General features: G+C 41.4%; 1 protein-coding gene across 1 annotated transcript; it reads right to left on the bottom strand.

Moving 5' to 3' along the window:
- Window positions 1-59: 59 nt before the first annotated feature.
- Window positions 60-26,928, bottom strand: hdac7b (histone deacetylase 7b). The gene is made up of 23 exons (XM_056751506.1): window positions 26,898-26,928; window positions 21,977-22,079; window positions 19,540-19,642; window positions 17,645-17,736; window positions 17,379-17,489; window positions 17,067-17,155; window positions 13,125-13,239; window positions 12,854-13,023; window positions 10,375-10,666; window positions 9,425-9,558; window positions 8,940-9,033; window positions 8,793-8,827; window positions 8,582-8,689; window positions 8,446-8,501; window positions 8,180-8,267; window positions 7,945-8,064; window positions 7,741-7,838; window positions 7,476-7,594; window positions 5,350-5,483; window positions 5,080-5,164; window positions 4,849-4,987; window positions 1,110-1,151; window positions 60-1,013 (listed from the first exon to the last, which is right to left on the bottom strand). Exons 2-23 carry the CDS (start codon window positions 22,077-22,079, stop codon window positions 965-967), a joined length of 2,376 nt encoding a protein of 791 aa, XP_056607484.1. The 5' UTR covers window positions 26,898-26,928; the 3' UTR covers window positions 60-964.
- Window positions 26,929-27,657: the final 729 nt, after the last annotated feature.

Genomic DNA, 27,657 nt, shown 5'->3' with positions numbered 1-27,657 from the left:
TGACCCGAGATAAGAATTTAACAGCTTTTCAAAAGTACTATTCATTTTTGTCCTCGAGATTATTATTAAAATACATTTTTATTCAAAATATCCAGTTGTTGAAAATAAATGAAAAATAGCTTCACAAAAACATTACATATTTTCCACAATTGTTCTGAACAAGTAACACAATGTAAACATTAAAATGTTTAAAAATTTGAAAATAAAGATCAAAATTCATGTCTGAAATACAATAACATTTGAGCTGAGTGCACATGAATGCAACCACACAGTCATTCTTACTTTAGACATACACGGATGCAGCACTGAAGGTTTTCGATGCTTCAATTAGTCTGCCGTATGCTAATATCATAAATACTGATTTAAAAAACGTACAAACTTGTAAATATGAATTTCCCAACAGGCATCAAAAAACTGCATCACCAACTATTTAAAATTCTGTCAACATTTTATCACCCTCTTGTTATTTCAAACCCATATAACTTTCTTCCGCACAATACATCAAATATTTTGCAGGAAGTTGGCACTGGACCCCATTCACATTTATAGTATGTTAACAAAAAACAATGCAAGTTAATGGCATTTTTCAAAATAACTTCTTTTGTATTCTGTGGAAGGAAGAAAAAAAGAAAGTCATACAGATTTGAAATGTCAAGAGGGTGAGTAAATAATGACAGTTTTTATTTTTGGGCGAACTATCACTTTATGTTAAACTGAATTGCTTTGCTTGCATATTAAGATCTGTGTTGGACAAACATATTTCTCAATGTTTCACAAACTTTCACTTCCTCTCAGTCCTTCAGTGACATTATGTACAAGCTATTATTACAAAATCCTCTCAGTTTAGATTAAAATGACTCAGAATTCTCAATTTCTCACTAGATAAAATTTTACAGTATGTGTAAAATCTTGTTGATCAGTGAAGCTTCTCAGGGAAAGCTTATTATTATTTGGTTACAGTTTCTTAGGATTGTCTTCGGTCTCCCACAACACTGCAATCAACCACATCAGTCCTACAAGGTTCAGTATGAATTCAGGCTATGTCTCCAGCTTATACTGACAGAGATAAATAATATTTTATACTCAGTAACAACAGAACTGCTGCTTACATAAAATCAGCTTCGTCGTGTTCCATTGGCTCATTTGGGTAACTATAATAGAAAAAGTAAATATTCAGTAAATAATACAATAAAGCAGATAAACAGATATCTAAGGCTGCATTTATATTTGTCATTCACGTGCAATCTCTATGATCTAAACAAGCAGATCGGATCTTCATACAATCGGAACACAAGACTCAGAAACTATGATGAAAATAGTCAGAATCATGACATAATCCTACGATTTAAAGCTAAAGCTTAAACGCTATCCCAGAAAATGCACTTTTAAATGTTTATCTATCAGAAATTGAGTCACCAGCGTATGTGCAGAAACACCCTGTAATTATACAAATCAATTCTTCTATTTGTAATCTCCTCTAAACCACAACAGTGACACAAAACAGGCTGTTGGGGATTCCCTATCAATCTGATGTCACATTGTTTACGCCTACTCACAGACTCCGCCTTATGAGCGTATAGCTGCACCTTCCACCAGAGACATGCTGTCACCCATTTTCAGGCAAGAGCAGATGTAGCCACAAGCCAGCGGAAAAACTGTCTAAGAAACAACAAATGTGTGCTGTTGTTGGATGTAAAATGGAAGGAGGTCGGGAAGAGACCTTTCCAACAAGCCCTGGTTTGTATGCGGGACGCCGAGAACTCTGCATCTGCATGGTAAGAAGCACTTTTTTCGGATCGACAAACCAACATTCACCGGTCTGTTTCTCCGGTCTGGAAAGACTTACAGAAACGAGCCAGGATTTGTTGGAAAGACGCTAACCGCGAGTTGATGCGAGGTCGGGAGCTAGAGCTCCCGGTGGTAGCCGGAAAGGTTGAAAAGTCGAAGCCCGAGGCGCTGCGACCCCGGCTCGTTGGTCGGAAACACCAGGAAGACCAGGCTCCGGCCAGTCGCATTTCGCCTAATGAATCCCCGGCTCCCGGGGTCTCGCCTAGTCAACGCGGGTCAGTATAGCATGGGTTTTAACTTTCATCTCCGGAAGAAGTAAGTATTACACATTTACATTTAGACTTTTAGCAGACGCTTTTATCCAAAGCGACTTACAAAGAGTTTAGGAGCAATAAGCGATATGTCATACAGGAGCCATAATACATTAAGTGCCAATACAAAGTTGCTGGTTTCAACAAAAGCTAGACCACTACCTGTTGAGATAAAGGGTAAGTGTGCTTTTTTTATTATTATTATTTATCTGTCAAGTATTCACAGAAGAGATGGGTCTTAAGTAGATTTTTAAATGTTGTGAGAGATGTGGTTGAACGGACAGAGTTAGGAAGAATGTTCCACCAGGAAGGAGTTGTGAATGAGAACGAGCGGGAGAGCCATTTACTGCCCTTATGGGAAGGCAATACAAGACGCCGCTGGTTTGCTGAACGCAGGGATCTTGATGGGGTGTAGGAGTGAAGGAGAGTGTGTGACCAGAACAGACAAGACAGACTGAGACACATACAAGAACCAAGGAAACATTGTAAATAAAATGAATGGCAAACAGGCATACAACACAAGCGGATTAGGGTGACATTATAAAAATAATAAACAAGGGTGGGGGGAACCGTAACGTTCACAAGGGGTGGTCTGGGAAGCTAAAGGAGTCCTTGGATGGATGGAAACAATATGAGAACCTGAATGTGACGGACAGACGAGAGAATAATGATAGCAGGGTTTTCGTTGAAGTTGTACCGGTAAATAAAGATGATAAACTGGCTTGATGTGTTTACTAGGGCTGCAACAAACAAATAGTGTTAAAATAATCAAAACAGGCTTGACTCCTAAGCTCGATCAAAGCTTTATACTTTGCAAAACAAATAATAACATTACTGTATTTATATGATTGTTGTTGTTATTATCATTACTATTATTATTGCGTTCTGTCATAATCAGAATTACCGCTAAGTTAGTTAGTTAGCTCTATATGGAGAACAGTCATCTCTCTCCTGCTCCGGGATGTTTCCTTTTTAAATGCTCCAGCATGCAGGTTGTGCTGCCGTGAAAGGCAATTTCCGCCTTGCATGCATTGCACACAACCGCATTTTTTGTTTTTAATTTGGTAAAGCTTTCCCACACTTTACTTTTTCGCATTCGTTTGGACTCCGCCATAATTCTCGCTGTGTGTCTTTCTACTGGGATAGCATTCGGGAAGGCTGCATTTCACTCTAGCGCTACAGTGCTGTAGCGGTCAAATTGTGATATTGTAGGCCCTTATATTAAGTCATGTGATCAAACGACTACTCGACAACAAGAATATTTGTCGACAATTTTTTATCACAATTGTCAGGTCTCTGGTCTAGAGTCTGTGGGGTTTGTTTTACTTATGTCTTGTTTGGGTTGTCGGGCACGTGGGTTTTGTTATTCCTAGTTTGTCACTTATTCAGTGTCTGCGTTTCACCCACTCCCCTCATTACCTTGTTTACTCCTTCTTTATTAGTTTATACTCTTCACCTGGATTTTCTGATTTTCCCGCTCTTTCTCCAGATGGTCCTTGTTTTCTTCCAGCTCACTCTCCCTTATATTCCCTATGTCTCCTCTTGTCCGAGGTCAGTCCGTTTGGTTTAATCACCCGAAGGTTGTCCAGTCCAGTCCAGTCTTTTCTACACCCTGTTTGATATCACCTTGTCTTGTCAAGGCTCCAGAGCTGTTAGTCTTCTACCGGAATCTACCCTTGCCTTGCTCTCAGCTTACTCAAGTATCTCCGACTGTCATTACCTCTGCTCGAGGGATCTCGCTGCTACCACCAGTTGCCTGGGGAATCCTCTGGTTTGCTGCACGACATTCTACCCCTTGATTCTCAGCCGGCTGTGGGTTGTAGGGATTGAGGCTACGGACCACTGTCAAGCACACGGGAGTACCAGGGTTATGTTCATCGTCTTCCGCTCGAAGTAGCTACAGCAGATCGGCTCGAGTCTCTCGCCGGAAGAAAATCACAACAGTTGAACCATTGTCATCCAGTGGATTTTTCCTTGTCCCTTGCTGGGCGGAATTGCTTGTTTTTGACCTGCCTGCAGCAGGTGGACTTTTCCTTGGCCCTCACTGGGCGGACTCGTTTGTTTTTGGGAGTTGACTCTTTGACTATTTTTCCCCCCGCTGGTATACGCACCTCTCTTTGCAGTCCCCTGATTTTCCCGGCCGAGCGCTCGAGCCTTTATTGACTATTGCTGCCTTGACTTTCAGATTCACTCTCTTTGTGATTATTATTCTCTGTACGAGCATTTTGTGCTGGGTCGAAATAAACCTACCTTCTCCTGAATTTGACTATTGAGTAGTTCACAACAACAACAACAATGCGTCCTTGACTACCTCTGGATCAGGACACCCTGTTCTGATAACATTTCGATCAGAAGAGCGTTTACACTTTTCATTGTGTATGTGGACAACATCCACATACAGGTCGCAAAAAAATGACAAATGTAAATGCAGCCTAAGTAAGGGATAGTCCACAGCTAGCCGTGCGTTAAATGGTTTTAATGCACGACGTGGAGGCCAAGAACGCGGAGGGTGCTTTAAAAGGATAAAAATAAAAAATAATTATTTTCATTTTTATTTTAAATGCAATCAAACTGACAGGAGCTACCCGTGCTTTAAAGGGTTTAAATACAGACTTTCCAGCAACTCGAAATAGAGTATTCAAACAGACAATGGTATAACACACAATATAAAACATACATTATAGGACTAGTAAAATTACCTCTCAATAAATGCAAACTGTTGAAAGTAGTGGTTATATTGTTGGCTTACCATCTTCTGCTTGGAACAGTCATAGTGAGGCCACCCATAGCAGAAGCAGCGTCACTGTCTGCCGAGTATTTCGACTCTGCTGTAACATATGGCAGGGCAACAGACTCTAACATAGATTTTAATGAGCCCCAGTATTGGCCTAAGAGAGACAGAATCATAAAAAAGGCTTACTGTTTGAATATCCACCAAAATGAGCTCAAGGAACATTGCTATTAACACAATAGTTCTCACTCTGTACATGAAGTAACTCCTCAAGAGACCTGACTGCACTATCACAGGGCCTTCTCAATAACTCTTCCTCAGTTAAAGGCTCAAGCTGTAAAAAGATTCAAACATAAATATTGTCGCTGTCCTTCCGAAATTAGCAAAACCCAGTAGCAGACATAAAATGTGACTAATAATGTTTTATGGCAAAAAATAAAAATCACGAAATATGTAGGTACAAGGTTTTAGAAGGACAGCAGCGAAATTCAGACAAGAGCTTAGCCTCTGAAGAAGTACCTCATTTCCCAAAAGAGCACCGACACAGGCCTGTGAGGCATCACAGAGAGTTGAGAGGTCATAACCTCCCTCTAAGACCAATACAACCCGACCTTCAGCCAGCTCCATTAACTTTCTGGTCAGGAATCCAAAACCTGGGACACACTTGTATTTTAGTTACAAACAGATGTACATATTCAGTGGAACACTGCTGTTATTTAATGTTTTATGTAATATATAGTACAGCCACAGAAAAAGACCATTCCAAATTTTCGTTTCAAATAAGCATTTCTAGTAGTATTTTGGCCATTCCAGTCCAGTGTTTCTTGAATTTGAACAAGAGCACACCTCAGGAGTGACATAAAGTCATCAAACAGCAATGAAGAAGACTGACAGCATGACAAGACACATGAAGATTGTGATAAAAAGGTTATCACATATAAGAAATATTTTTGAACATTACCTTAATACATGTATAAATATTACTGTTATATAGCTTAAGGTGAATACAAAGTTGTTTTCTTTGCATTATTTGAGGTCTAAAAAAATGATTATATTCTGTTATTTTAAACTGTTTCTCAAGTTTTCATTTTCTGCAAATAAATGCAAATAAAAACAATATTTTTATTTGAAATTTGGTAGAAATATTACTAGTTACTAGGTCACAAAATAAAACAAAAAATTCATTTTACAATAACACTGTTACGATCATCAGATGGCCTCGAGCTCTACCAGAGGGCACTACAGATATTACCCGCACTTCCAGTTTTCACAACAGTTCCCATAATCCTTGCCTAGACTCATTAGCCATTTTTACCTGTATCTATCTTGTTATCTGTGTTAGTCTGTATATCCCTGCGTTCCATTTCGAAGGGCTCATCGCTATGCTTTAAGCCCTTCGAATGGTTTACCCTCCGGAGTGAGAGCTTTGAATGGTTAAATGATGTAGGGGACCAAACAACTGTTTCTCGAAGTGCCCTTCTACGTCATCATCCCACACCCATAAGGAGGCGGCGTCACCACGCAAATAATCTACTCAAAGAATCATGGGAGCCCAAATTGACCAATAGTTTTACCCTTCGAAATCCTTCACTCTGAAGGGCCATTTGAAGTGGCCAGTTATGAGCACTTCGGTTTGGAACGACCCTTCAGTATGACGGAAACGATTGTTGTCACCCCGAAGGGCCCTTCGGAGGGTGATATATCCCAGATGGAAAGCAGGGTATTTATAACCATGTAAGGTTCACTCACTCATTGCTTAGTCTTGTTTGAGTTACACCCTGCATTTCTGATCATTCTTATTGTTGGATTATCGTGTATGAACTTTGGGTTGTATTTTGTCTTCTAAACCTCTGCTGTCTGCCCTGACCATTGCCTGTGATTTCGTCTGAGAATGTTTGCTGCCTGCAGTAGCAGTGTTAACCACTATGCAAACGACGTGAATGCATAGGGCAAGTTTGGGGGCCCCCTAGTGGCCACAAGCGGTTAAATCATTTGATGATTGCTTCGAACACTTTTTTTATAATTGGAATGTGAGTTCACCATAGTCTAGAAAGCAGGCACTGAAATCTCAAGGGTTCTTTAATGAAATTATTTGCTATAACATTTATTGGATTTGTGTTCATGCTATTTAGTTTAAATAATTATTGATAGATAAAATAATATTTCATTTTAAATGATCAAAATTTGCCCCACATTTTTTCGGGAAGTGTATACAGTGAATATCAAATATTTGATTCCAAAACAAAGAATGCTTATTCTTATACCAAACTGTCAACAATTTTGTATGCTGTTATACAGTTCAAAGTAAAAGAAAAAGAAAAAAATGGTAAACACGCCCCTGGCTGCCTGCCCTGATCTTCGACTGTTTTTAGCTGCATTTAGATCCAAAACCCTTCAAATCTTGGAGCAATACGTAACAAACACATACTGACCCTGTAAAATGTAAATTTCAAAATCAGAAAAACGGTCTCTGAACTGCTCTCTTTATTTTTTCTGCAGCTGTATTTAAGTAATATATTATGTTCAATATTAACTAGCCCATTAACTAATGTTAACAAATACAACATTTTTGTAAACTGTTACCAAATAATCTCACAACCGTTCACACATGCTCTCTGGGAACTATCTGCACTTCTAATACATACATTTAGCTGACACTTTGTATCCGCCTAGAGCAGGGGAATGACCATCAGCAGCATCAAAACCAGCTGAAACCAGGACCACATTGGGTGAAAATTCACGAGCAATTGGCATAACTATTGTTCTGTAAAGACAGAGAGAGGTTCAGTTCATTAGTTTGTGTACCATACACATGAATGTGCATCATTTCTACAGCACTAATAACTAAAATAATATTGAAAAATAATTTCGAGAAATTTTGCAAGGTGCTTCACACAAATGCGTTCATACCTGAATGCAGCTAAATATTCTGCATCTCCCATTGGAGGATTAAGCCCTCCAGACCAAGCCACATTTACATTATAGCCTGTCCCTTCCCCATCTCCTACCTGCAACACATACACACATCTTACATGCCAAAACACATCGACTCTAATATCGAGCACACACATATTATATATTTGTGAACACAGATAATATTTAAGCAGAACTAACCAGGTTAGGTCCTCCAGTACCAGGGAAGAAAGTAGCGTCGTCGTAGCGATGCAGAGAAATATAGAGCACACTAGGATCTGTGTAAAATATTTCCTCAGTTCCACAACCATGATGAATATCCTTATAAAAGTGCAGAGGAGTGCAATGAGAATTGAGAATCAGGGTTCTTCAAAATATATTATGGATTGTGGATTTATTTCATCGACTAATACCATCACATTTTTGTGTTTCTTACCCAATCCACTATAAGAATCTTTTTCATATTTAATCTGTGCTGCAGTTGTTTAGCGGCAATAGCAACAGAGTTAAACACACTGAAGCCTCTATAACAAAGAACAAGAGACATTAGTTTATAAAGTGCTATTTAAAATGAAAAGTGACCCGATTTCCATTATGGCATTACAAAGCTAACATTATTGTCATTTGTTTTTTGTCATTTCATTATTCACTTAATGGTAAACTAAATATTGACGTTTGTGTGTGCACTTGTGCGCAACTCACACTGTCTGAGATTGTGCTGCATGGAGTCCTGGAGGTCTAACCACAGCAAACCCATTCTGAGGGAAAGTCAGGGACAGATTATGAAATTTCGGTCACTGTTTTGTGGGAGAAGAAATTCATACTTTTGGAGTCTCACCCTCAGCTCTCCATGAGCAACACGCAAGGCCAGCTCGATCACACTGCCGACTGCCATTTTAAGTGCTGGTGAACTGGACAAGCTGTTCCATACCATATCCCGATGCCTCTGTCAATCATGTGCAAACAACCAAGGACATTATCATGCAACAATTAAAAAGATTACAGATGACACGTGTTTAAAAAAACATAGTAACAGTGTTCCAACTTACCCCCTTTCCTCCACATGGTTGTGTCTGAAACGTCTCTTGATGTGGGTTGGCGACACATTGGCACAAAACATTAAAAACACAAAAAAATTAAAATGCATTTACACACACAATATTGAATTGGTGCATGTGCAAGTATCTGCTACATACCCATGTGGTCTGAGTGCTCCGTGAAAATAATAACATGATCCTTTGAATGGACTGACTTTAGTTCCTCAATAGTTGCCATCCTGCCCCTAACCAACTAAAACAAAGTATAACAGATATTTTGATGTATTTTCAATCGATAATAACAACAGATATGGCTATATATAATTTTGTCTCTTTGCAGTCCCAAACAACTACATATCGTGAGTAAGACACTTTCAGCAGCAACAACGTAAACAAACGTTGTATGGCCCAAACTTAACATCCAATAGACCTTCGAAAAGAATCAATAATTGTTGAGTAGTATCAAATGCAATTTAATAATATATGCAATACAATATATTATATACAATAAAATATTTATATTAATTAATTTTTATTAAATCTAAAATACATTGTTATAAGCAAACAGACTGGAAGGTAAGTTCCGGCCAGCATATGTGTCTGATGAAACTTCTATATTTTATGTGTGCAGTGTTAGTCTTTACCTCACATTGTTTCTGAAGGCCACACTCATGCAGTCTTGACCAGATACTCTTAATCCTGCCAGCATGCTCAGGGTGCTTGCTATTATCCCCACAGTCACACTCGTGTTTCAGCATCTGAGAGTCATACACCAAGCCTACACACAAGCACGCACGCAAACAAACAAACACACACACACACAAACAGATTTGTATTTATATATTTACATACACCTTATAGAATAGAATCCAGAAAATTTTATAAAAACTATAAGAGGAGTTGAAAATTATAAAGTCAGTTTGTAATTGTATTATATACTATATAATTAATTTTCTATTTTTTTGTAAAAGCTATTTCACATTACATAGTCACATATAGTCCTAATAACTGTATTCCAATTTGTTTACTGTGTGATGTCTCCTGCATGATCCTGTCAGAGGCAGACAAATGAAAAGTTATGTTTGATATTTGCGATTTTGGATCTGGAAGACTCAGACTTGTTCGGAAGAGATAAAATATATTTTTCTAATATTTTAGTATTATATAATATTAATTTTATATAATATAATATATTATATAATAATATTATATAATATTAATATTTTAATATTATATAATATTACTATATATTTTAATAATATAATATTTTTCCCCAATCGTTTGAAGGTCAAAATCGGACCTAAAGTCCCCATAAAATTAACTTTAGCATGAGTGTTGCTGTGAACTATCCCTTTAAGAATCCTTTGAACTTATTTTTGTAAATTAATTGTTATTATTTATAATTTTTTTAATTACATATCAGTTGTTTAACAACATTTTTACTCTGTGTTGTGAACAATACATAAACATTTTCTATTTTAAATGGTTTATTCACAGCAATCATAATTCTCTTATTTTATCAACATTTTTCAGATTCTGCAAGGCTCTCATGTCCCCATGGAATCATATCTTAGTGTGATCTCTTTATTCTTACCTGTGGTGTAGTTTGGTTTGTTCATGATACTCTGGGATAGGCTTGTGACAATTGTGGGACAGCTGAAGTGCGGGGGCAAAGATCTATTAAGGCGCCGCTGAGGACATCTTATTGGTCGGTGACTATCTTCTTCAGAGTCAGGTCCCATCTGATTGTAGTAACTTTTATCAGTTGATTCAAACGGATTGTGTCCTCCATCTTTTGCTCTCTCTCTGTAACTCTCACTGCCCAGCGGTCTCTCTTTGTCAAAAAGCTCTTCTGAACAACTGTGCCACATTTTGTGAAATGGTACCTTACAAAGAGACGGACAGGAAATGTGTAGTGACTTATAATACAGTCTCTGGCAAAGATATACATTTAAATCATTAGATCACAGTGAGCCAAGACCCATTACATTTCATACTTGGAATTGAAGAAATACTGAAAAAGAAATCTGATTGACAGGTGACAAGCTGGTGTTTTGTTTGTGTTAGGGCCACATCAGAATAGATTACCATTTTACTACAAATGTGCTCATGTCACAGGCACTTCTAATTTAGAATCTGCGATAACAATTGGTCCGCCCATTACATCCCTATTAACATCATAAGTAAATTATTGAACATAAAATATTGATTCAAAGTATGTAATTAGTTCACTTTATTAGCTAACTGCAGATTTAAACTTATCCCATACTGATCCCAAAATTATGAGTCCATTTCAAAGACCTTTCTCAATTTTATTTTTCAATTTATTATATATTAGTATGTGTTTAGGTAAAATTATTATATTTGTTTTATTCTGTGAACAACTAACAATATTTCTACATTTAAACTAAAAATTTTACAATTAACAATATTTCTACATTTAAACTAAAAATATTGTTTCTATTTGCATTAAGACATTAAGTTCATATTTACTTTTAAGCAATGCAACAGTAATATTAGTATTAAGGAAAAGTTAAAACATATTTTTATGTATCTGATAACCTGGATTTTTGTTTACATGTGTCTTCTCATCCTGTCAGTCTTTGACATTGCTGTTGGATGACTTTATGTCACTCCTGAGGTTTGATTTTGTTTACATATAACAGAATGTAAACAAATGCAGAAATGTATCTCAAATGGTCTCTTAATTTTTTCCGCGGCTGTATGTTATTATTTATGCATAGTAATGTTTCGAGCTGTAACAGTGTTCATCCCGAATGAAACGAACTCCACCACCGTTAGCCATTTTCAGGAGCATTGCTCTCCTGAATGTTGAGAGCAAGATTTTCTTCTCCATCGTGGTCAAGAATTTGACCACCTACCTCATAAGCTATGGGTATATCGACACTAGCTGCCAGAAGGCAGCTGGAAGTAGGCAGTGCCATGGGATGTTCGGTCTCTGCCATCCTGTTTGTTGCAGCCTTTCAGGTCATCCTGGATCGTGAAACAATCCAGGTATGAAACTACCATCAGGCCAAAGGCTACCACCAGTGAGAGGCTATATGGATGACATTACCACCATTCTCCAGACAGCAGCATGTACAACAAGACTGCTGAAGAGCTTTGACGAGCTTGTGGGGTGGGCGAGGATGAAGATCAAACCCACCAAATCACGCAGCCAGTCCCTGGAAAGGGGTTAGAAACGTCCATGCCATCTTTGTCGCAGGCTGTGAGGAAATCCCATTGCTGGCAATTCAACCTGTCCGTAGCCTGGGTCGTACCAACACAGCAGACCTCTCTTATAGGCAGATGGGGGAAACATCTCGGCCAGACCTGATTATGTGGACAGAGCCATTCAAGAGCTTCTTGTTGGTGGAGCTCACTGTCCCATATAGGAGGGCATGGAGGCTGCCAACGAGCGGAAGCGTGCAAAGTATGCAGACCCGGCAGAAGACTGCAGAGAGGCTGGCTGGAAAGCCACCATGTGTCCCGTCGTGCAGGGGCTTCATTGGGTCCTAGACGGTTCACCTGCTCCGCGACATGGGATGTACAGGAGCAGGGTATTGAAAAGCCATTAAAGAACTGTCAGAGGACGCAGAAAAGGGCAGCTTTTGGCTGTACCTAAGGAGGAAGCATAGGGGGTGGGGTCACTATATCACATAGGGCATCAGCAGGGGTTGGCAGGGAGTCATCACTGCCATTGCTCTGCCACCAGAAGATGTACTGGTGTTAAATGAGCGAAACATCCAAGACGGATGGTCCACAGCTGATGATCCGTTTATGCCCAGAGAGGTGTTCACAGGAGCACACCTGCACAAAGGCACAGGAGGCGGTGCTTCAGGCAGTAATGCCCAGCTGGTTCACCATCAGCCTGTATTTCTATAAGTAACATTAATAACAAACTTCATCTTTCAAGATGACTTAAAGTAATCAGATGACCATGTATTATTAGTTTTGAACCGTTATTATCAGAGACTTGCATCCTTTGTAATGTCACGACGAGCCAATCAGAATCTGTAAGTATTCCAGATTGCAATGTAAAAATACAAAATGTGTGCTTTTATTTGTCTTACCTTTTTAGAAACAGTGTGTTGCTGGATTCTGTCCTGTAGACAAAAGGTCTGGTGCTGGTCATATATGGGGTGTGTAACTGCAGTAGTCTCTGTGTATGTGTATGAGATGTAAGAAGGCGCCGACTTGGTTTTATGCAACATCCTATGAGACATCACTGGAGGCACAGAAACTGAGAAATAACATAGAAATAACATACTATTTATATAACATAACTATGTTAGGTTAATGCTTATATACTGGATTCAAGATTCAAATATATGCATGTGTTACCTGTAAGACAATTTGAAGGCACTGTTAACAGCTGCATCTGAGGGGCAGGCCAAGTCTGCGTCATGACAGACATGAACATGGGGTTCTGAAGGGCAATGCATGGCGGAGGTTCTGCCTGGTGTAATGGAACGAAGAATTAGCTGAATAATGAACAGTGTCCACACATCACATCACACATCATTAACTGCCAACCCACAACAGTTAAAACACGAAGGTACAAAGCTTTTAAGGTTGCTATTGATACATAGCTCTGATTTTATCGAGTTCTTAGTTAAATTTACAGGGATAGTTCAGTAGTTGTAGAAGCTCCTTTGAAAAGCAACACCTTCGGTTTACCTATTGAAATATTAAGTGAAGTGACTTATTTGTCAGTTATGGTAACCCATCCAGTGAGCAGTTACCCAGAGCAGTTATCAGTGCAGCACCCGGGGAGGAAACAGGGATAAGCTACTTGCTGGCCCTGGGAAGAAAACCGATGACCTTCTGGTTACGAGTCCGACTCTCTAACCAAAAGCCAACAACTGCCACTTTCTTCCGCAGACACAAAAGAAGATATTCTGAAGGAAGTTGGTAACAGAACAGCACTGGTTCCCATTCACTTCTCTTGCATGGACACATAACTAATGCAAGTTCATGGGCCCAGTTAACACATTCTTCAAAATATCTTTTGTGTTCTGCAGAAGGAATTTCACACATGTTATAAAATGACAAGAGGGTGATAGATGACAGAAGGATTTGCGGCCATGCAACGATGCGTCATGCATTCTGACTTCTTTACAATGTTAAATGTGCTGTCTTCTCATGATTAACATGGTCAACTTGTCAAAAAACAAGATGGGCATTTTACGTAGTATTTCTGTTTTTGTGTACACTCCCCCAGCGACCATACAGGTTTCTTACAAGTTTTTTTGAACATATAAAACTGTTTTGTTACAACTTTTCTAAGTCCCTTATTGAACAATTCTCCAGGAAAAGCACGCGGCACGGCCACAGGAGAGCAGGAGAAGGAGCATGCGACAGACGTTTCCCTTGTAAGCAGGAGAGAGAGAGTGTATACGTTCGCGAAGTTCAGGTGTTTGTTTGTTTACTGCATTTGGGTGATGAATGTTATATAAACGGTGGATATAACGCTGGATTTGGAGATTGTTTGAAACTGATATATGGAGCCATCACAGCTGTGACGAGTCACCCAGTGTGCAATCAGTGTCGCCATGGAGACGGGGAAAATTAGAGCGGCACACTTGCCGATCATCTCGCTCTATCACGACCCACAGAAGCGATCGCACCCCTAAGCCGGACGCTCGAGTCCCGGGAACCCGGAAGTCTTTTTTTCCCATCCGTCTCCCCGGGAATTTACAATAAACTTACCCTCCGGGGATTACTTAAATCACCTCCTTGTGTGCGTGTCATTGCTCCATGCCTCACAACTGGTGGAGATTGCGGGCGCTGTGATACAGCTTTGACACGTACGGAGTGTTATTATATATATATATATTATTTTTTTTGGACACTCCTTGCTCCCTCTCTCGCTCGGAGAACGATGGAGGACGTCATCGCTGACTGGCTGAGGTGGTGGTCAGGCAACAGCGGTTCTCAGAACAACTAGTCGTGCACCAAGAGCACACTGACCAAGCCATCGGCCTACTCAGAGAGGCCACGGCCGCTCGGGTCCCATTAACGGAGGCAAGAACCATGCCCACCAGCTCCTGACGAAGCTCACACCCCAAGATGACATCGAAGCTTACATTCACAATTTCAAGGTGGTGGCCACAAGGGAGCTCTGGGACAAGGCGGAGTGGGCGAGAATTCTGGCCCCGCTCTTGACCGGCGAAGCACAACGGGCCTATTATTCCCTACAACCGCCAGCCAGCGAGGACTACGAAGCCCTTAAAAGTGAAATCCTCACCTGGATCGGACTGTAACCCGTCAACACGGCCCAGCAGTTCCAACAGTGGGTTTTTGACGAGAAGGTGCTGGTTCTGACGCGGCTGGGACACCTGTGGTTGCTATCTGGGGAACCATAGGCACTCCAAGTAGCTGAAAGGGTGGTCATCGATCAACTTCTCCGGGCGCTGCCCCGCCGATACCGAACCGCTGTCAGCATGTGGGGACCCGCCACCATCCGGGAGGTAGTCGAGGCAGTGGAATTGGCCGACGCTGCCCGGGACACAGGAGAGACAGCAGTAGCAATACAACGGCGGGTTCATCCGGTATGACGACAACAGGAGGGCACTTCGGCGCCTGTATGCAGACCCGGAGCACCCACCCCTCAGGATGAACCAATGCCCACCGAAACGTCCTCCCATGGGGATGGCGATGGAGAGCGAGCGGAAGGTGAGTCTCAGAGTCGTAATCAATTCTCCGATCTCTTCCAAAAGGTGACAGGGGGAAGTTCGTTCAGAAGGGAACAGCGGGAGAATCCTCGACTGTGAAACTGTTGGGACAAAGTCCGAAGTCCGAACGGTCGACAGAAAAGACCAACAAACCCCCCCACCCCCTCCCGCACTTTGTGATCAAGAAGGGTCTGTTATACTGCGCCACAATGAGGAGGGGGGAAGAGACACTCATATTGATGGTGCACAAGCCCAAGACAGCAACGATTTTAGAGTTGGCGCACACCCATCCGATGGCAGGTCATCTGAGGGCAGAGAACACCGCCCAACGCATCAGGGACAGGTTTCACTGGCCTGGCCTCGAAGCTGAGGTGAAGAGGTTCTGTCAGGGCTGACCGACCTGTCAAAAGACATCACCCCAGCGGCCTCCTCCCAGCCCGCTCATCCCCTTCCCAGTAATCGAAGTGCCTTTCGAGCGCATTGGGATGGACCTGGTAGGGCCGCTACCGAAGTCTGTCCGATGCCATGAGTACATTCTAGTCATCTTGGACTACGCCACCCAATACCCAGAGGCGATACCGTTACGGAAGGCCACTGCCAAGGCAATTTTCAGCCGGGTAGGCATCCCCACGGAGGTCCTGACTGACCAGGGAACCCCATTCATGTCCCGGCTGATGGCGGACCTCTGCCACTTACTTAAGGTAAAACAGCTCTAGACATCAGTTTACCACCCCCAAACTGACGGTCTGGTAGAAAGATTCAACCAGACCGTAAAGAGGATGCTCCGTCGAGTAGTGGCAGAGGGTGGGCGCGACTGGGACCTCTTACTGCCGTATGTACTCTTCGGGATCAGGGAGGTGCCCCAGGCGTCTACAGGATTCACACCGTTTGAACTTCTCTTTGGCCGACGACCCCGTGGCCTCCTGGTTGTAGCCAGAGACGCCTGGGAACAACAGCCGGCACCCCATCGCAGCGTGATTGAGCACGTCCAGCAAATGCGGGCTTGCATAGACCGGGTCACGCCGATCGTAAAAGAACACCTCATAGAGGCCCAGCGCGCCCAGCAGTGGTGGTATGACCAGCCCACACAGCCCAGGGAATTCCAGCCGGGAGATAGAGTAGTACTGCTGACGCCCACATCCGCATCAAAATTCATGTCCCCTGGCTTTATGAAAATGCATGAATATCAAATTATTTTGAATATATATACTTTTGCAAATCACTAGGATTTGCTCAATGTCCTGCTGTTATTAGCATGTTCGCCTGGCAGTTGTATTTCATGCACTTGTTAATTATTGTCCTGTTACAAAAATGCATCAATCTTCTTAAAAATCAAAGCAAACAAAAAGTAAAACAGTTTTCTGAGATTGCCCAGAACATATTCTGAATTGTAAAATATGTGTGGTATTAGATTCAGTGTTGAAACAAATAATTTTGATGAGCTTTATACAGCAAAAGCTAACCATTCTGTGAAATTAATTATACTGGTATGCACTTCTCTCACTTAAAAAAATTAAGAACACAAATAACGTTTTAACTTGTATCCGAAAAGATGGGAAAGAGGATGCTAAAAGTGTGAACGACGGAGAAAATCAATTTAATAACAAACCTCATGTGACTGTGGCGGGCCATAGTTCTGTGTTTTATTATCTGCTGCCGTACTCCTCTTAGGTACTGAAGAAGAACTGGGTGCTACACCTACAAAACATGAACAATCTGATGACCATAACGCACAATCATTTTAATATTGTTATATGCTTATATGCTGAATAATGTAATGCACAATTTTAAGGAATTATCTGTGACTTTGTTAAGTCAGACTAAAAAATTTAAATTTGGGCTTAAGCTTATATTTAGAGCTGTCTTAATTAAAGGTGAAACTGAATAATATTAAATGAACAAACAGGGAATCATCACACACCCATAGTGTCAGGTGCTCTGACAGCAGGGGGCGCACTGGTCTTACGCTGCAGAGGATTCTGTCTGCCGGTTAAACTCCTCTTTCGTCTCACTTTCAGAATTGGCTCAGAGACTTTTTACAGACAGACACACACACAAATTTGAGCTTAACATATAAACCTTTCAGTTAGTGGGTCTGCAAACAAAATAATATAGAGACAACCAAAGTCAAACAAAACGTGTTTATTTTTCTATTTAAGCACTTGTGTGTATGTGTATGTATGCCACCTGTTCTTCTTAATGGATTGTCCTCCCCAAAACAATCAGAATAATATGTCTTGGATATAGACTCGGATTGATTCAAATCCAGTTTGGGTTTCCTGAACAAAAGAAAAATAAAACCCAACAACTCTTAACAATCCCAGCACAGATTCCTCAATCGAAAAGCAACATTTGATCAATAATCAATTGAACAGATTCGAAGACTAACAAATTTACATTCAGGCATCTTTTATTTCATAGTAGCGTAGCTGGTTACAAGAGACCCACTCGTGTCCATACACGCAGTGCCCTAAAGTTTTAACTGTGAAGAAGAGTTCAGAAACTGCAACCATTTCACCTACTTACAGTTGAAAGAAAAAGTATGTGAACCCTTTGGGCTTACTTGGATTTCTTCATAAATTGGTCATAAAATGTGTTCTGATCTTCATCTAAGTCACAACAATAGAGAAACACAGTCTGCTTAAACTAATACCGCACAAACATTATACGTTTTCATGTTTTTATTCAACACAACATGTAAACATTCATAGTAAAGGGTGAAAAAGTATGTGAACCTTTGGGTTTAATAACTGGTTGACCCTCCTTAGGCAGCAATAACCTCAACCAAACGTTTCCTATAGTTGCAGATCAGACCTGCACAACGGTCAGGAGAAATTTTGGACCATTCCTCTTTACAAAAGTGTTTCAGCTCAGCAATATTCTTGGGATGTCTGGTGTGAATCGCTCTCTTGAGGTCATGCCACAGCATCTCAATCGGATTGAGGTCAGGACTCTGACTGGGCCACTCAGAAGGCGTATTTTCTTCTGTTGAAGCCATTCTGTTGTTGATTTACTTCTATGCTTTGGGTCGTTGTCCTGTTGAATCGTCCATCCTCTGTTAAGCTTCAGTTGGCGGACAGATGGTCTTAAATTTTCCTGCAAAATGTCTTGATAAACTTTGGAATTCATTTTTCCATCGATGACAGTAATCCGTCCAGGGCCTGAGGCAGCAAAGCAGCCCCAAACCATGATGCCCCCTCCACCATATTTCACAGTTGGGATGAGGTTTTGATGTTGGTGTGCTGTGCCTTTTGTTCTCCACACATAGCGTTGTGCGTCTCAAACTCAATTTTGGTTTCATCTGTCCACAGAATGTTTTGCCAGTAGTGCTGTGGAACATCCAGGTGCTCTTTTGCAAACTTCAAACTTGCTGCAATGTTTTTTTTTGGACAGCAGAGGCTTCCTCCGTGGTGTCCTCCCATGAAGTCCATTCTTGTTTAATCTTTTCCTTATTGTAGATTTGTCAACAAAAATGTTAGCATGTGCCAGAGATTTCTGTAAGTGTTTAGCTGACACTCTAGGATTCTTCTTCACCTCATTGAGCATTCTGCGCTGTGCTCTTGCAGTCATCTTTACAGGACGGCCACGCCTAGGGAGTGTAGCAACAGTGCTGAACTTTCTCCATTTGTAGACAATCTGTCTTACCGTGGACACATGGACATCAAGGCTTTTAGATATACTTTTGTAGCCCTTTCCAGCTTTATGTAAGTCAACAATTCTTCATCGTATTTTTTCTTACAGCTCTTTTGTGCGAGGCATGGTTCACATCAGACAACGCTTCTTCAGAACAGCAAACTCAAAACTGGTGTGAGTTTAAAGTAGTTTAAGCAGACTGTGTTTCTCTATTGTTGTGACTTAGATGAAGATCAGAACACATTTTATGACCAATTTATGAAGAAATACAAGTAAGCCCAAAGGGTTCACATACTTTTTCTTTCAACTGTATATGCTTGTGTTTGTAGCTATGCTAAATAGGTTAAGTCACTGAGTGTGCTATATTTTACAAACAGATATAATATGATGAGATTTATTGGATTAATAATGGAGACCATTGATTAATAATGAGGTTTACTGTTTCTAACCTAGGAAATGCAGACAGGACAATATCTGGAATTGCAACCTGGTCCTGCCTATTAAGAATAAACTGCTGTAGCCTTTGTTTCACCCAGGGACTGGCAATAGCACCTGTCAATCACAACAACAAATATATCAGCAAAACATTTGACAAAAAAGATCATTGTTAGGTTTCAAATTATAGATCGAAACATAGTTCATGCATTTGAAGACTTTCCAGCTGTCTAACTTTGTGGAACATAGTTAATGTAATGAATACACCAATGGTAACCAGATGGGTTCGCTTGAATATAAAAACTCTGGTGTCATTTCTTCTACGTAAAACAGAAGTAGAAACAAAAAAGAATGTGGTTCTGTACATCGCACTGTCAGCCAACAAGGGGGCATCCCTTGTACAAAAGCCACACATGATCACTATCGCCGGACTTTTAACCCATCCCATGGACTCTGTTTAATCCCTATGTTTTGTCATGTTTATTATTATCCAGTCTTATTGTATCTTAACGTTGTGGTTTAAACCACTCGTGGACTCTCTTCGACTCTCTGTTGCCTTTTTTTGGACCAACAAACAATGCAATGTTTACAACATACTCATCACCGGACCCCTTCACTATTCTAGAAAACTTCACTGACCCCTATTCGGACCTGGAAGATGACATCTTCTCTCTGGAGACCCAGTTGCTACAGCTCTGCCAGGACGGCATGTATCTGGAGAGGTATGCGGAGGACATCTTCAAGGAGTGCTTGCTGGTGAGTTGGAATGACCACGACTGTAACCATTTATTTCTGTCGGGACTGGATGATGAGCTGCTCACTCTCCTTATGCTTCCCAACACGGATGAATACTCCCTGGAGGACTTTATTAACAGAGTCCTCCAGGCGATGGGGTCTGAATTCTGGGTCGGGGAGGGAGATGGAAGTAGGTACGGTAGTCATCTGGTCCTGGCTGTAAATGAGGGGTTGTTTTGCTTCACCCGGAAAGCATGCATTGATCCTCCGCAGTCCAGTGTTCCGAAACCCCCGGATCCCGCCCCGAACCAGAGACCAGCCAGCCACAACCCGTCAGCAAGGACAGATGGTTTGACGTCACTGTGGACGGAGTGCCTGAGCCAACCATGACACCGACGCCAGCACGGTACCGAGCGACAGAGCCTAAGAAGATCAGAGTAATTGTAAACATCCATGGGGACTGTGACGCGGAGCTGACCTGGGATCAACGTCACCTGGGCAACAGCTGTTCCTAAACCTGGGCGTAAAGTCCACAGAACACTCCTGTGTCCTGGGTCGAGAAGCTACAATCGCAATTCCCATTTCGCCCCAGAGAGGAAGACGGAAGGACAGCGAGGAGAGTAGAGACGAGAAACTTCATTCATGAGCACGGACTGGCATATTATTATGTATGAGCACCCCGAATGGTACCTTTTTTGGACCGTATATTTTATGTTGTTTATTAAATTCTCCACTGGGGTTGCTTTTACCGCTGCTCTGTGTCTGCAGTGTCTCTTACCCCGTCACAGGGACAATTACAATTACTCTAATCTTCTTGCATGGACTCAATAAAATTCATCACGTAATCATCAGTTTCCTGTGTATTATCGTTCCTCTGATGGACTGTTACAGGTGCATTTTCTCAAATGAATGGAAGTGAATGGGGACGCCCTGTTCCGCCTTTTTAAATCTCCTTTTATGTTCCATCGAAGTTAAGAAAGTGCATAAATTTGGAGCAACTCTTTTTTAATAGCTATGGTAGCCAGTTTTGAAGTAAGTTTAAGGATAGCTTTAAAAGCAGTGTTCTTTCTGAATCCAAAATGTGCACACTGTAAAGTTTCATGTTGAGGATATGTCTGTGAAGGGGAAGGGTGAAACACAATGCTTTCCAATGACCTCATTTCTCATTAACCCGTTCGTCAACATTAGTACAAAGGACATTACAATATTAAAGAATATACTTTCATACTATGCGATAGACGAGCATCAGTATATGGGTAAATAGTGTGTTCTCAGTGAACTAAAACAATAGCCGCCGTATGCATTGTATGGACATTGTTCTACTGTTATGAAGGTTTTTTAAAAACATATAAAGGTCTATTAAAAATAGCTATAACTCTGAGCTGAGAGCTTCTTTAAAGTGCAAGTAATATATCAAATGTATCTAATGGTCGCTAAGTAGGTGCTTTATCAAATTAATTACATACTGTCACAGTATGTGACTCAGAATGCAGGGATGGAACATGCTGATGACGTGATGTCAGCGCTACCATCGTGCATGGAGCAAATAAATACGTTGACAGTATTTGCATTTGGACTGAATGCAATCATTGGACAAACATTTTATGGTCAGGGTGTACAGTGACTTTCAGCCACATAAATGTATCAAAAGACTTTCTGAAAGTTACCATTAGTTTTAGGGAACCAAACTTTGTGAAAACAATCAAAAGAAAGTACCCTGATCACTTTTCTTTTTATTCAAAGGTTGATTGAATGGTTGTTCTTTCTCCTGTTTGGTCTCCTGCCCTCTCTCCAGTCTCCCGTGTTGATGTTGAGACATCTAAATAAAGACAGAGTAAGAAGCCAAAGTAAGAGGAATAGTTTTTTAGTACTAAGACAAAATTGTAGTACCACAAAATATATTAGAGCAGCAAGCAAGTGTTCTTGAAGTCTGAACATAGCGTCTCTACTAGGAACAAAACCCTAATAAGTATTTTTATATAATTAGAGCAGATTAAAAAGATCCAAATGTGACTTCCAACAAAAATGCTTAACACAGCAATGTTCTGCAACGGAAATATACATGGTTAATCCAAGACAACATGCCTTATAAAACAAAGTTCACGAGTGTGACAACTAATAAACCAGGACCATGTTTTCACAACAGTCCCTCTATGGAAAGAAGTCATTTTTTAACTTTCTGTAATGTCTTGGTCCGTGTACCTTCATATAATTCATATTCCCTTCCGTCGGTCTCTGGACAATGTGTCGACCGACAGATGAGGTTCGCCCTTGAGAACCTATCGACTTCGACTAATTTAGAAAAGGCCAATGAAATTGACGAATGAAATTTGGATGCCGGACTCCGGGTATCCGGGTATAAAACGGAGAGAGCGCGCTGCATTCATTCACCTTTTGTTCTTCGGAGCCTTCACACATGATCGACTTCGAGACTTCAAACTCAACGCTGAATTACTGCTGGATTCTGACGATGTGATGCAGTGGACTGTCACTTCCCTTGGGCTTCTCTGCAGTTCCAGAAGTATTCGAATTTTTCTCTAAAAGAGCAAATTTCTGCAGCGTGGCATGTCCCGCTGTTCTCATTGGAGCAATACACTCATCGAGGAGAGGGACGTACACGATGGCTGCCTCAAGTGTTGGATTTCCATCATGCTGGGGCAGCCATTGTGGATATGTTCTGCCCGCACTTCAGGGGGATCACGATTCAGACGTTGTGTCACTTGCTCGCGGAACGTTCGTACCTCGTCCCTTCTGACCATTCCCCAAGAGGCGGTCCCACCGTCTTGTTCCTCAACCATGTATCGGAAACGGTGCGTGATGATGATGAGATGTCCCTTGCAGCATCGGAGGGTGACTTACTGGCATCTGACTCTGACGATTCCTTCCTGTGAGCCAAGCTGCCCCCTCTCTCCAGGCTATGGCCATCCTGCAGGCCTATCAAGCCATGGCGTTGAGAGAGCTCCACGAGCAGGAATTCCGCACCGCCACCGACCTCGCTCATGGCGCGCGTGCGCTTAGTCGGACGATGTCCACACTTATGGTCCAGGAGAGACACCTCTGGCCCGGAAGCAGAAGTGGCCCTCAAGACAAGACCCCAGGGAGATTGAGAATACCTTTCGGGCCCGACCCCAGACATCCCATCACTGGTTGGTCGATCCAGGATGGGTCCTGCCCCGTCCCAACAGCCCACTTCAAAGAGTTTCCTCTCACTCTGGGTGTTTATCAGAGCCACTCTCAGCCTCTACACAACGGTGTTCGGCAGCTTGAGAATAATCAGCAGCCCTCAGTAGGCATATGGTCATTACGCCTCTCTGCCCACGCAACCTATTCCCTTGGTCTTAAATTACCTTTCTTCGGACAGGGGTCCCTCTCGGGAAGGTCACAAGGTGTGTCGTGGTAACCTCTTTTCAGGGTTGGGGGGCAGTGTGCAATGGACACGCAGTGTCGGGGTGATGGACAGGCCCCTGCCTGCGCTGGCATATCAATTGCCTAGAGTTGTTGGCTGTGCTACTTGCACTGAAGAGGATACAACCTCTCGTGCAGGACAAGCACGTGCTGAACCGGTTGGACAGCACAACTGCCGTAGCGAATATCAACCACCAGGGTGGCATTCGCTCACGGCAATTAACACGACTCGCCCGACGTCTCCCCCTGTGGAGTCAGCAGGTGATCCGCTCCCAACAAGACACACATATCCCAGGCGACCTGAACCAGACAGCCGACGTGCTCTCTCATCAGTCGACTCATCGGAGTCCCCCCGCGCAGTCCAGCTCATTGGGTGCAGTTCAGGCAGGCTCAGGTAGACCTGTTTGCCTCCCTGGACACCACCCATTTCCCGCTTTGGTGCTCCCTTTCCAAGCCCCCCCCCGGCACGGATGCTCTAGCGCGCAGCTGGCCGCGAGACAAGCGGAAGTACGCCTTCCCCGAAGTGAGCCTCATTGCACAGACCCTGTGCAAGATCAGGGAAGAGGAGCATCAAGTGTTACTAGTTGCGCCGTACTGGCCCAACCGGACTTGGTTCTCAGGGCTAATGCTCCTGATGACAACTCCCCCCTGGCCGATTCCCCTGACGAAGGGATCCTATAGCATCCCAGGCCAGACCTCTGGAACCTGAGTGGCCTACCCCCTGCAATGGTTGAGACCATCACTCAGGCTAGGGCCCCAGCCACTAGGCTACTATACACTTATAACATAATATTATATACACCTAGAACATAACTATAATACACCGGACTTGACAGGCGCGACGCGACACAACAAAATACATAAGAAACGCATTAAAACCCATTATAATATACATTCTTGTCCACGCTGGATGCGGCACGGTGCAATCCATTAAGCACAAGCAGGTTGTCATGTTGCGTCGCCCCTGTAGCTTCCGGTGTGGACACAGTGTTAGCCGTGTATACACCGTGGCGTTTACGCCAGCGCCCGGCGTGTTTTTTCAATTGTTCTTAACAATTGTACCCTTAACTTAAAGGTATCGCTCTAAGATTCATGTGGATCTAAATGAAGAAGACTTACAGCCTTCCGTTTACATTGAAAAGTTCCCGCTCATCCACATATGAAATCACTATGCATGCAAACTGAAGCGCAGAGTTTATATGTATGTGCGAGTATTGTATATGGGTATTTGCACGCATCGAGTTTATTTGTATGCGCGAAAAAGTGTACTAAAATAAGATGTATTGGTATGGATTTCAGATTAGTACGCACATGATTTTCATATGTGTTTGCTTGAACATCCAATAGTATACATGTATATGTGAGCAATGTATATGTGTGTATGCACGCTTTTATATATGTATTCATAAGCGCAGTTTGATTTAAACCCTAAACGGCGCCTTATACTCATACACACCCACGCACACACACACGTTCTTTATTTCAGTACACTGCTACATTGCACAGAAGTGTATACCTACATATATAGATATTGTTGTTTACATTTTTAGTGGCACATACAACTGAACACATATGTAATTAAAGATAGTGTCCTTGTGCTGCCACCACTCGTCGCCAGAGGCTGAACTTTTGGTGGACTAAAATGCGCTTTATCAAGATAAATACTTAATGTTTTTTGGGGGGTTTTGTTGAATATTAATTTGATGCACTTAAAGAAATATTGTGGAAATGAACCAAAAATTCGTCTCGTATACGTCGGAATATGTAAAAAAATAACGGTTTATTCGTTCTTCTGTTTTGAAAACAAAAACGAATAATTATGCGAAGGTACACGGACCTGTCTGCATCTCTGTAGTTTTACTATATGCTCAACACATAGCGAAACATCATCAACCTTTCGGTGTATGCTACCGCAGAAACCTTGTTGCACCAAATATGGGCTGAATCGCTATGGTAACTCTCCAGCTGACAAGGAAGTGCTGTTTTAAGAACATGCAATGAAGAAACCCATTCACTTCCTTCAGCTAAAATTAGAATTTATTTGTCTGATTTGGGTGTGATATATGCAAGTATGATACCCTATTCTCATCCAACATTTGCCTAAATTATTGACTAGTTTGGGCTAAGATATGACAGAAATGTTCAAGACCAACACAAAGCAGAACAAACTCAAAACATCAAAGAACGAAAAAGTGAAATGTATATGTTTACGATTTAAAAGCTTTTGCTATCCCTAAAAGGTGAATGATGATATATCTGGTTAAAACAAGAAGCCAAAACAAATCAAACTGCAAAAGTGTAAGGATGCTGTGTGTCTGAATGCAAACAACATTATCATTTAAACTGCTCTACTAACAATATACGGCTAATGTTATCTGATGAATAAAAACTTATACACACACAATTCATGGTTTAAATCGCATTGTCACACCATGCACGCTACTAAAACCCTTAACAGATATGCAGATTTAGTTTTTCTTCATGGTCTTGATGCTTACAAAAATAAAAACAAAACTTAAAGACTAGCCTACAGCTATTTTTAAACCGTACTTATACCGTGTGTGCACCGGACGCGACACGACAAAATATATTAGAAACACATTAGAATCGAATTATAATTTAACATTTTGCACACATTCGATGCGGCGCGGCGGTCGCGTCCGGTGTAGACATGGTGTATATTCAGTTGTAGGCATATATTCATACGATATGAGCACATAATATGATATATTTATTTAAATATTAGTTCCTTTGACTAGATCATGTGTGTTTTTAATTGTAGTTCGTACCCGACTCAAACAAAGTTTGTTGATCTCTTACCTGTCTCGTCTACATTGCTTTTCCAAGTCTCATACGTTTCCACACATGAAACCAATCAAACAAGCAACAAGCTAAATCTGTTTGCCTACATCACTGCAGATGCAACGTTACAGCAATCTGTGTATCCAAAGCACCAGTTGATTACACTTTACAGGATGCTACACTGAGCACACCCCCCAGGACGTGCGGTGGGTGTCACGAGCTCTTAATGCTATTAATAAAAGCATCTATCTTTATCTTAACTAGATAAGATTTAATATGGAAGATGACATCTGGAAGTAATGAAACCCGTAAAATAGCCAAAAAAAATTGCGCGCAGGCCACTTGTTTGTTAAACCATACTTAGCCTATATTAGATTTAAATGTCATTAAAACTCGTAATTACATAGGCCTATTTATTTATAGCACTAACCTTAATGTACAAATCGTCTTTCCTTGTGTGATTTCGTTAAGTGGCATCAAATGCCTACACTGACGTGTCCTGCTACTCCTGTCATCTCATTACATCAACAAGTTTGCTTTGCTCTGCAAAAATATCTAATGATTTCACACAACAATCTTTCTTTATGGGCTTTGTGCAAATGATGGATTTGCTCACAGAGGCACGTGAAACAAGCACGTGTGTTTGTAAGATAAGAATAGGAGGTTTTGTTTTAACTGGTGTCATGCTTGCTATGATGTATATATTAACAGTATATATTTATATTGAATATTAATGTTATATTGAAAATATTAAAAGGATGTAAGAATGACTTTTATTAATGTATCACTGAATCTTACAGTGTTCTGTCTGTCTGGAAGTATGTTCTGTTGACTACTGTATACAATCAAGCATATACTGCAAAAAGTTGACTTTAATGTTTAAGTTCAAACGAGATGCACAGTGTAGACCTATGCTATATCCTGGAATCAGATTTCTTACCTGCTTGTCTTTTCTCCCTTATTTTATACCAGTCGCCCAAGTCTGGTTGTGGATATACATTTCAACACTGAACAAAACCTAAAATCAAAGTGCAAGTATCAAACAACTTGCTGCTTAGTAGCTGGTTCATATTGCGATTCTCTCTCTCTCTCTCTCTCCCTCCCTCTCTAACCAGGTAAGTAGGTTAAGGGCCAGTCTAAACCACTTTAGAAATTAATCATTCTGTGGCTTAGTCTGCCTTGTGCCTTTA

This window comes from Triplophysa dalaica, chromosome 6, assembly GCF_015846415.1.
Source record: "Triplophysa dalaica isolate WHDGS20190420 chromosome 6, ASM1584641v1, whole genome shotgun sequence".
NCBI lineage: Eukaryota > Metazoa > Chordata > Actinopteri > Cypriniformes > Nemacheilidae > Triplophysa > Triplophysa dalaica.
Note: the sequence above shows the minus strand (reverse complement) of the source record. Positions and strands in the feature narration are given on the sequence as shown.